The 10,738-nt window shown below is 38.6% G+C and overlaps 2 protein-coding genes across 3 annotated transcripts; one reads left to right on the plus strand and one right to left on the minus strand.

The window, feature by feature from the left end:
* Nucleotides 1–6,476: 6,476 nt before the first annotated feature.
* tfpi2 (tissue factor pathway inhibitor 2) lies at nucleotides 6,477–8,424 on the minus strand. Its single transcript, XM_063898434.1, has 5 exons — nucleotides 8,243–8,424; nucleotides 7,885–8,058; nucleotides 7,533–7,712; nucleotides 7,111–7,284; nucleotides 6,477–6,885 (listed from the first exon to the last, which is right to left on the minus strand). The coding sequence occupies exons 1-5, from the start codon at nucleotides 8,313–8,315 to the stop codon at nucleotides 6,815–6,817; spliced, it is 672 nt and encodes a 223-aa protein (XP_063754504.1). The 5' UTR covers nucleotides 8,316–8,424; the 3' UTR covers nucleotides 6,477–6,814.
* Nucleotides 8,425–9,415: 991 nt separating this feature from the next.
* gngt1 (guanine nucleotide binding protein (G protein), gamma transducing activity polypeptide 1) lies at nucleotides 9,416–10,469 on the plus strand. Of its 2 annotated transcripts, XR_010167177.1 has the most exons (3): nucleotides 9,416–9,555; nucleotides 9,695–9,793; nucleotides 10,014–10,469. XR_010167177.1 is itself a non-coding variant. In XM_063899769.1 (2 exons), the coding sequence occupies exons 1-2, from the start codon at nucleotides 9,698–9,700 to the stop codon at nucleotides 10,137–10,139; spliced, it is 222 nt and encodes a 73-aa protein (XP_063755839.1). In that variant the 5' UTR covers nucleotides 9,695–9,697; the 3' UTR covers nucleotides 10,140–10,469. The 2 variants fall into 2 exon arrangements, 1 of the variants encoding a protein (XP_063755839.1); XM_063899769.1 differs by lacking the exon at nucleotides 9,416–9,555.
* Nucleotides 10,470–10,738: the final 269 nt, after the last annotated feature.

The following is a 10,738-nucleotide window of genomic DNA, read 5'->3' on the forward strand; positions in this document are numbered from 1 at the left end:
ACTGCAGGATTGAAGTCCCTGGCGGCGTAGTGTGTTACTGATGGTAGCCTCTGTTACTTTGGTCCCAGCTCTCTGCAGGTCATTCACTAGGTCCCCCCGTGTGGTTCTGGGATTTTTGCTCACCGTTCTGGTGATCATTTTGACCCCACGGGGTGAGATCTTGCGTGGAGCCCCAGATCGAGGGAGATTAGCAGTGGTCTTGTATGTCTTCCATTTTCTAATAATTGCTCCCACAGTTGATTTCTTTACACCAAGCTGCTTACCTATTGCAGATTCAGTTTTCCCAGCCTGGTGCAGGTCTACAATTTTGTCTCTGGTCTCCTTTGACAGCTCTTTGGTCTTGGCCATAGTGGAGTTTGGAGTATGACTGTTTGAGGTTGTGGACAGGTGTCTTTTATACTGATAACGAGTTCAAAAAGGTGCCATTAATACTGGTAACGAGTGGAGGACAGAGGAGCCTCTTAAAGAAGGAGTTAGTCTGTGAGAGCCAGAAATCTTGCTTGTTTGTAGGTGACCAAATACTTATTTTACCGAGGAATTTACCAATTAATTCATTAAAAATCCTACAATGTGATTTCCTGGATTTTTTTTCTCATTTTGTCTCTCATAGTTGAGGTATACCTATGATAAAAATTACAGGCCTCTCTCATTTTTTTAAATGGGAGAACTTGCACAATTGGTGGCTGACTAAATACTTTTTTGCCCCACTGTATCTACACCTGGATATAAGTATTTCTGAACAGCCCCTCCTGGAAGTTCTTACTTTTGGTCACATTTGAAGTTGTGCTTGCAGATGATATTGTGTTTAAAGGACATTTCCACAAAAAAGTCCTCTTCACTGAATACCCTCATTATGGTCAGTTGTGATGGTGAGGGAAGGTGGGGAGGTGGGGGGGATAGAGCTCGAGGGACAGCTGTTTTGGTATGATGTGCTGTGATGTAACGATTATGATGTCAGAGCAACAAGGCCATATGATGCCAGTGTTGGCTGTCTGAGCACACTGTTTGAATTTAATAGGATATCACTGCATCAAACTCTGGCACGAAGGGATTTGATTAGCGTTAACTTTGAGAACTTTGGAGCACTTAATGAGGCTGAAGCTTAAATAACTTTGTGCACTTCTTTTAATTATATTAGATACTTTTTTTTTAAAATAGTAAATTGTTTTTCTATTTCTAGACTGACTTCCGAATATCCAATAAAGAAAAATATATAAACTACAAACATGTCTTTGACTTAATTCTTGTCCGACTAAACAGACTGTTTACTGTCTGTTACATTACATTCATAACTGTCTGCTTTTTATGTAGATTTTTAGAAGTGAGTCAGAATTTATTCCTTTTTTCCAGTAAGATCCCATGGCTGTCGTCTCTTGTCGGAAAGCTCCACAATTCGTCTAAATGACATAATGACTCTGCTGTTTAGCTTGATGAAAGATTCAGTCAATATTATTGAAATAACATTTATGAATTGTATGACGGGGTAAATTATTAGAAAACTAAATTATCTATATTCAATATGTTACTATATTGTAAGACCATCGTTTGGCTATCTTTCACTACTTTTAACTCAACCTGCCAAGCACCAAACAGCAGACAGAAAAGGTAGTGAATAGCTGTTAACAAAATTGGAGCGTGTGACCAGATACTTCCCTCAGGAGTGAACATAAAAACTATAGTGTTGATGTTTCCAAGTATCTGCTGTATGTGCAATTAGGCAACAGCAAATACTTTAAGTTTTAAAAGAGTAAATGTCATAAAATGTCAGCAGTGGCTTATGCTGCACCCAGGTAGCATTGGTTTAAGAGGGCTGGGTTGATAACTGATAATGTGTTGGCAGTTTGTGTTTACTGTGTGGATTATATTATCTAACATCATTTTTTTTAAAGAGTACATTTTATGCCCATTTCAGTTTCATATTTTATATGTTGTGCCTCTACTGTGACATGTTTAAGCTCTTTATATTTCTCAAAGTGCCTGTGCTGCAGCACCTCTTTTCACCCTCTGTCTGAAACCAGAGCCCAGTCTGCTGTGATTGGTTAGCAGCCTGGCTCTGTTGTGATTGGTCAACCGCTTCGATATGTCCTGCCCCTTAGCCTATCACTTACAATGTGTTGGAGCGCTTGCAAATAGAAGCGCAAGTGTTACATAATGATGTCTCAATGTTACAAAGAAGTCCAATCGTGGTGTTTCAGGCAGGGGGGGAGGGTGTGGGAAAGAAACTTTGGGATTTTATCCTTTGCAGACCATTTACATGCACGAAAACCTATATAACACACCACAGGAATGGGAAAACCCCAAAAAGCATGATAGGCCTCTTTAAGTTTTGTTTCAAGATTTTTGAAAGGAAGTTTAAATTAGTGATATTCTTCCTCTAGGCAATGTGATCACTCGGTTATTATTATTTCAATCTCTATTGAAATAAGTGTCTGCTCATATCCTAATTCACTCTCCAACAATTATTGAATTTAGTTTGCAGCACGTATAAAGAACAGATTTTTCCCTCACTCAGTTTTTATATACAACATGCTTACTCAGGCAAGGTTCACCTTTCCTCTTAAACCCTCCTGTGAGCAGCATATGGTGGGTCAGCTTTCCCAAATTGAATATATATTAAAAACCCATTATTAAGCTGCAAATTCAACTGTGCCAATGTTCCGCTGTGAGAGAACTGCTGAATGGGAGCTTGATATTAAGTCTTTGACCTCTATGAAGCTGGTAATGAAGAGCACAGGCGCAGAGGAAGAAGCTCCCGCTCAGATTGAAATCTTTATTTTTATTTATCTTTTTCAGAGCTTTTCAACTGTGCCGGAAGGAGGAGAAAAATTATCATCTGGCTTTAGGGAAAATAGGCATCTGTATTTGTTCGTTCTGCTCAAATTGCTTTTAATCTTCCCAACCTTGATGGAAAAAGATTCTGGCAGATTTGCAGGAAGGTGAGGGCAAAATGAGTCATCTGCTGCCAGTTATTTGGGATTGTGAAACAACAAATCAGGGGTGGTTGTTCGAGTAAAGACCAGTAGAGAGATGGGAAAATTTGGTCAATATTTCATGACAACAAAATGTCGAAAGCTTATTCTATAGGTTAGTACCCTTACACCAAAGTCTTCATTAGTAGTATTCAAAGTATGCATTAGTATTCACTGCAAAATTCAATTACTGCACCACTACCGGAGTCAAGACAGGGTGAAATTACATTAGGACTCCAGAATCAGGGAAGGTAGTGCAATGACTATTAGTAAACCACGTCTACATGAACATGCATCGACAACACACACTGACAAATTAATCTCTTTCTGTTGGCATTTCTCTGCGAATCAATTGTTAATCTGCTAGGGTTTCCAAGTATTCAGAAGTGTGGATTTTCTGACATGTTTAATTATCAGCGCTGTGTGTTTGGCAGCCTGATGGACAGTCAGGGGAAAAGCCCAGATTCACATTACCCGACACATCAATCAGAGGGAAAAAAAGCGGGGGGCAGTGAGTGAGATGTTCAATGTTACCTGAAAGAGGGAGAGCACGACCTGTCTGCTTTAAAAGGCCAAACTCTGACAGACAAGACATGTTTCTTAAAATATGAACTCTATTTGCATGCGGTTTGTTTCGCTGGTGGCCAGAGTTCAACTTGTATCAGCAGATTTAGTCTTTAAACACACTTGAACTGCTAATTAAATTCAGCAAGTTATTTAATAAGAATCTAAAGAGGCAAGAGATAATACACACGATACGAAAGCAGGCAAACCTATATATGCAAGACTAGACCAGCTTTCCTGCAGAATTTATGTGTTTTTGTTTTTGGTTGAACTGATAGAGAACCCATTATATAGTGGACACATAAAAATAGAAAGGAACATTTAATATAACCTTTGGTGATCAATCCTGTTACATTAGCTGAGAAGTTTCTATGAGCGAAAGTTACCCATCAATATATTGACCAGGCTGTTTTGTCTGCTTATAATTTCATAAAATAGCTCAAATGGATTTCCTGTTTCTGGCATTGGGGACACTGGCACTTTATTTGAAAGATTGATTGAAAGCAAAAACAATCAGCTTTGGGTACTGTTTTTTTTTTTTGGAAATACAGTTTGATTTTTTGACTTCTTTTTGTCTTTAAAATATTCAATTACTGCTTCACCCTCTTCCAGTGTCAGTTTCCTTAAATGAGAGACACAAGATGAGATGATCCAGTGCCAAAAAAGGAGAGGGAAGTTGTAAATAGTAAAGCTGGATCTCCACCCTGTGGTTTTCATATTCTCATGCTGCCAGAGCTGTGACAGCACTCTGAAGGCAGCATTCACTTCAGAACACCAGATCCACCCACAGACACTGATTGTAGTAGAATATGTTCTGCTGAGTCAACACCTGAGCGGCATGGCGTGGGCTGCTCCAATATACTGGGACATTCACTGTCTACAAGTGGCTGCAACATCTTTTGTATCTGAAGTTTACTAGTTTAATGAAACCAGTCAGAAAACGATCTAACCGAACAGTGTTTTTTTTTAACGTATAAATAGAGAATTTTACATGTAATTATACCCAAAAGTAGAAGTATCAAAATTGCTTTTTTGGGTCTTGCTAGAGATGTGACTCTGCCACCAGGGGGCGTCCTACAGTATGTTAATGCCTCAAGAGAAGTATTTATTAATTTAAATGATAAACTAGCATAGTTTATGTCCAGAAAGTTTGTAGTAGTTAATAGACATTATACACATACCCTCCTTTAAAATTATTTTACTTTTTTTTTTTTTAATAACCGTTACAATATTTCCATCTGATAAATGGTCAAGAATCCTACATAAATGAATCTAATTTTGTTAATGAGAAGCATGTTTCAATGTAAACGTCCATTAATCACCATCGAGGGATAGAATTATGCTGCCTAATGCACTGTATCTAATAAAATAACCAGAGCAGGAACAATTCATCTGGAGTTCTCTGCACTACAACATACCTTTCGCGGTCAGTATCATAATGCCATCCATTAATGGTCAAAGAAAGAGCTTTGTTATAATTAAAAGTTAACCAGCTGTGTCCTTCTGTACCAGCTCAAACATTCGTCATGTCATTTGGTGATTTAAATACACCATGAGAATATGTTGCTGCAAGGTTTTATTAACCTTAACAGATTTGTTACAATAATATTCAGTTCTAAAATGTGCAGTAGATGTATATGTTTAATTTCACGAACTATCACTGACATGTATCAGGGATACAGTCTGTCCAGCAGTGGCTCAGTCAGTAGGGGTTGGACTGGGAATTGTAGGGTCGCTGGTTCAAGTCCCCGAACAGACTTGAAGTATGGAAGGTGGACTGCTACATGGAGAGGTCCCAGTTCACCTCCTAGGCCCTGCTGTGGTGCCCTTGAGCAAGGCACCGGACACCTCCAATCCCCCCCTCCCCATTGCTCCCCGGGCGCTGCACAATAGCTGCCCACTGCTCCTAGTACTAGGATGGGTTAAATGCAGAGGACCAATTTCACTGTGTGTGCTCTGCTGTGTGCATGTATGTGACAATAAAGAGGGTTTCATCCTCCGATTCTATAAGCTTTCTACCTCTTTAAATATATATTAATGTTATATTTGTTGATTGGAAAGTTTATGTAGGTAAGAAAAGTTTACCTCAAAGAGCAGTTGGTCACAAAAGCCTACCCTCTATCCCCCAAAAACCGAGAAGCTGAGAAGGTTGTTATTCTCTCTCATATTGCTATGAGCAGATGATTTAGCTTTGGTTCTTAATATCAAAGGGCCTGACCAGATGTATTACCTTTTATTGCTCTTTATAGCCAAGTTAGATGGGTGAGCAATTTCCTTTTATATCTTCCATGAATATTTATTGTCTGAAAGATCACACAGCGCACCGACTATTCTATTATAGGATGAAACAGAGCAGAGATTTTGGCCAGTTAGGATATTCTGGAAACAGAATACTTTGATTAAATAGCATCTGAGCATTGCAGAAAATGGGTGCATTCATTAGTTAACCATACTTTGTGCATACTTGCATGCTGTTCCTACTTATAAGGGTGCTTAACTCAATACATTTACACTATAATTGGTAAAAACATTGTTAGGAAAACCTGCAGCTTCCTCTCTAAACATGCAGAAACATTCTAATGAACCTGCCACGGTCACGTTTGCATGATTGCTTTCGTCCTGATTCAAGGCTATGCTGTAGCGACGAGATACGCCTGAGTGACTTGCAAAGTATAAGCAGATAAGGAGGGAAGACAGCAGCATTAGTAAGGAATGGAAGAGGCCTAGAGATAAACTGAGAGTGACTGTGAGAAAGGGAAGCAACCAGAGAAGCCTGTTTTCTTTTTGGCTGCAGTGTTGTTATGCTTTGTTTCAACTCATAAAAATACCCCTGGAGGTTTTATGCTTAAAACGCACCTTTTGAAGAAGTTGTGAGGAAGATATTTTTGGTTAATTTTTTTAATAATAAAATCAGCAGCATAAAAGTGAACAAAAAACACAATATTTCATAAAAATCTGTATATCTTTATCAAAAAATGTGCTTATAAAACAATAAATGTTCATCGTCATAATGTATTACATTACAAAACATACATAAAATACATACAGTATCAAAATACAAAATCAGGAACATAAGTGCAGTAGTAACAACCTTCATCAAAATCACATTTGAAATTGCTCATAAAGCATTACATACAAATACAGTGGAAATGTGCCACTACAACTCTTCTGGTCCCAACAAAGAAGAGCTGGTCGTCATTTTGGCATTAGAAAAAAGTAAGTTTAAAAAATGTTAGTTTCCATTAAGGGCTAGTCCGATTGAGTCCCCGAGCGTCAGATGTCTACGCCTGCAGGAAAGTGATGTGATTATTTCTATTCCGTCTCATTCGACGAGGTTTGTTTTTCTTGCCTCCTGGAACAAAATAAAACTGATTAGTATCATAACCTAAAATCACAATGCCTTCAATTATATTCTCATATTTTAGCAAATTCAAGAATTTGATTGTCCTTGGTTTCCTCTGATGAAGACCTAAGCTGAACAATATCGTTGGCAATCCAAATACTGTCATTACTAAATGAAGTTACAGACTTAATTGTCAAAACTGGTGTTCACTGCATGCATTCACTTGTTACACACCTCTAGCACACACATTCATGCAGCTCTGCCTCGTGACAAAGTTGTTGCTGCTCCCTCCGCAGCCTGAGTAGATGAACTCCTCACACATCTTGGTGGCGGTGTTGTAATAAAACCGAGGAATGGAGGCTGAGCAGCTGCCGTTGTCCAGAGGGTCCAGGCAGAGCACAGGAACGGCTGAAGAATAAGACACAAGACATAAGACATAAGCCTTTTCTTCCCACACATACAGAATGCAATTAGTTCCCTTTCATAGTTCCACTACATTTCACCTGGAATGTTCTTTCTTTCTAAACAATATAGGTCAAACTTTTTTAATAAAACCATGTCTTGTATCTTGGTGTTCACGCTTGCAGATATGGATAAAGTGAGTTTTACATCAGGATTACTCAGCGGCAGAACAAGTCAATAAAGTGTATACTTACTTTTTCGTGGACTGCAGTACTCCTTGCAAGATGTAAGGTCTTTGAAGCGATTTGAATTGCCCTGGCAGCCACCGTAATAAAAGTGCTCACACTGCATGGTGGTCATGTTGAAGAAATAGCTGCTGAAGAGGGCCCGGCAAGGTCCCTCCTCTTTAGGGAACCTGCAGATTTGGGGAACCTCTGTGAAGAAAAACAACGAAATTTTAGGTTACGATCAGCGCATCCTGAAAAAAAAAAGTCGATGTACATTATCAAATATACAATACAAAGAGTAAAACCACACCTTTTTACTACATATTTAATAAGTTACAGAATTGGGAACTCCATCTTGCTCTTCACAGTGAGAACTTACTTGGGATTCTGAAACATGTTTTCTGGCACTCTTGATAGCTCCGGAAGTTATTGGAATTCCCTTGGCAACCTCCATAGTAGAAAATCTCGCACTTTTGGGTGATAGAGTTGTAGTAGTAACGCTCAATATCTGCTCTGCAAGGTCCTTCGTCCACTTGAAGGAGACACGGCACGGCTGAAAGCAGCAAAGACATTGTTGCTTAGACACGAAGTAAAGAAGCTTTAATCATAGTGCGCCTAACAGCCGCCAAACTGGCAATCTGTTTTACGCAGGAGGTTATATTATGGACAACGTAACTTTAAAGTGTTATGAGTTTTGCAAAGTACTGAAAAAACGATAAAACATGCTGTTGGCTTACCTTTTGGTGACAACGCTAAAACGTTGCAAAACGATGAGAACAGTGTAAACAGCGCTAATGTGAAAAACTCCATTGTGCTACTTTTGCTCGAACTCCGGTCTTTTCCGCTTTGAGGACCACCCCAGCCACATCCAGTTTTATAGCTGTGTGAAGTGTTTCCAAGGACTTGGGGGGCGGGGATTTGATGAGTCATTTTCATACTTAATGTTAGCAAGATTAGTGGTGATGAATTCACTTATTGACCTCAGAGAGGCTCGTTTCTACGTTGTAATATTGCGTATATCTGTGACGTGATGAAGGGCGTATTCCTCAGAACTAAATGCTTCACATGAAAGGTTTGATTCCATCCGTCTTCCCTGGTCCCTGAGAATGGTGATTATGATTAGGATGGTAATCATGATGTTGTACACTGTTAGTAATCCCACATTATCTTTCACTTTTAGAATTTCTCCAAATCGTCATTCATGAAACCCCTTTTATTGCGTTGTTTTTAAGGACAGACACTCTTGGGAAACATTATCACATTTTACTTGTCTGATTAATCCTGCCAAGTTCCCACCAGACACCTGTCTGACTGGATCAGTGACACACACACACACACACACACACACACACACACACACACACACACACACACACACACACACACACACACACACACACACACACACACACACACACACACACACACACACACACACACACACTTCACAGTTGCCTCATAATTGCAGCCTATAACATTATTTCAAGGAAACAGTAATGTCTTGCACGTTTAAAAGGTTCAAAGTCCCCATTCCTTGGACTTGAAAGCAGCATTATCTGTCAATTTAGGTCAAAATTAATGATAAAATATTTTGGTTTCAAGTATGTGTATCTTCCCTGCTTGTTAGTTGCAGCTAAGATATTTCTGGACAACTGGCGTGCATGTCATGAATAAAATGAAGATGTGCATCCACCTTGTCGGGTGAAGGCTAAGAACAGATTATCCTTCTTATCAAAGGGACCTCATACACGAAGCACTAGCCATTTACCCATTTTATATGAGAGAAAGCAGAGTAAGAAACAGCTGCAGTACATCTAAATGTAATCGGCAATACACAACTTTCTAGTTTTACTCAAAACAGACACCTGTGCAATTAATCATCCTGTTTAAAAGCATCAGATACTCTGTTGATCATCAGAGGGGACTTTTTTTAATCAGGTTAGAGGATTAAGATTGTTCATGCAGATTACTTTATAACCCAGATTGAGGGAGAGGAGAGGGATTCTTCTGCAGGATTTCAAGTGAGAAGGACCTCTCCTTCTAAGCAGCCGTAAGTCCATTTCTAATCTATAACTGTAGGTTTTCTGAAATATGTTCATAATAATCTTTAGAGATCTTTTACCTTTTTACTTTATCTGCGTTTATAAATAGCAGCAAAAATGCTGACTGTCTCTTTTTTTTTTTTACAGAGAATGCCTGTCATAAACATGGACGAGCTGACTGACAAGGACAAGGCTGTAATGGAAGTAACTCAACTTAAACTTGAAGTGAAACTTGAAAGGTGGTTGGTAAGTTTTATGATGAGTATATTACTGTTTTCTCTGTTTTTAAACATACAAGTGAAGAAATTTAGTTGTCAGACTTCAATACTTGACAAGCAAAAATGTATAATTTTTGACCGGTTTAAATGCAGTTATACAAACTGCAATTAATTCTAACAGGAAATGCTTTTAAATTGAATACATTTCTATATAACACTGTCTCAATCCCTTTGTCTGCTCTCGATAGACATCTAAGTGCTGTGAGGAAGTCAAGGACTACATTCAGGCAGGAGAGGAGGAGGACACCCTTGTCAAAGGCATTTCAGAGGATAAGAACCCCTTCAAGGAAAAAGGTGGCTGTGTCATCTTCTAAACTGAACCTAAGGAGCTCTTCATATCTCAGATTAGAACCCAAGAACATTCTCCGTCCCCTTCATAACATGGATTTGCAGTCTAAGAAGACTGGAGGTATATATTAAAAATAAACATATTACAAAATGTCCCATGTAAACTATTCCCCCTCTTCTAGTCGGATCTATAGCCTTGTAAAATAACTATTTGAAAAGATGCAATAAAAAGAGTTGTATTTGCCATGGATATGTAATTCTTCTCTCTCATGTGTTGCATTGTCTGGGAGACTGGGCCCATGGGTTGTTTCATATACAGAAGCAACTGTCATTAAAACATGCTTGTTTATAATTCAGATTGTCTCCATCATTCACTGTGAAAGTTTTCCGACACACATCTAGTTTCATAAATCAGATTACGCGCACGTTAGAGGTCTCATTTTCTATATCTTGCATATAGTTTTTAATATTTTAAAAAACTATATGTCCTTTTAGACAGTTGTTTTCAAAACAAGCATGTCTATTTTGTGACTCTTAGTCATATATTGCAGGACTTTCATCAAACAAGAATATTTCCTTCCACACATCATTAAATAAACAATGCTATCAGTGTTTACATTTCTGA

This window comes from Eleginops maclovinus, chromosome 13 (assembly GCF_036324505.1).
Source record: "Eleginops maclovinus isolate JMC-PN-2008 ecotype Puerto Natales chromosome 13, JC_Emac_rtc_rv5, whole genome shotgun sequence".
NCBI lineage: Eukaryota > Metazoa > Chordata > Actinopteri > Perciformes > Eleginopidae > Eleginops > Eleginops maclovinus.

Bases quoted from the DNA above. Each gene is read 5' to 3' on its own strand.
- tfpi2 (XM_063898434.1), bottom strand. From the start codon at position 8,315: ATGGAGTTTTTCACATTAGCGCTGTTTACACTGTTCTCATCGTTTTGC. The intron at 8,059-8,242 runs GTAAGCCAACAG...TGCTGCTTTCAG, and splicing joins TTTAGCGTTGTCACCAAAAG to CCGTGCCGTGTCTCCTTCAA. The intron at 6,886-7,110 runs GTGTGTAACAAG...ATTTTGTTCCAG, and splicing joins CATGAATGTGTGTGCTAGAG to GAGGCAAGAAAAACAAACCT.
- gngt1 (XM_063899769.1), top strand. From the start codon at position 9,698: ATGCCTGTCATAAACATGGACGAGCTGACTGACAAGGACAAGGCTGTA. The intron at 9,794-10,013 runs GTAAGTTTTATG...TGCTCTCGATAG, and splicing joins TGAAACTTGAAAGGTGGTTG to ACATCTAAGTGCTGTGAGGA.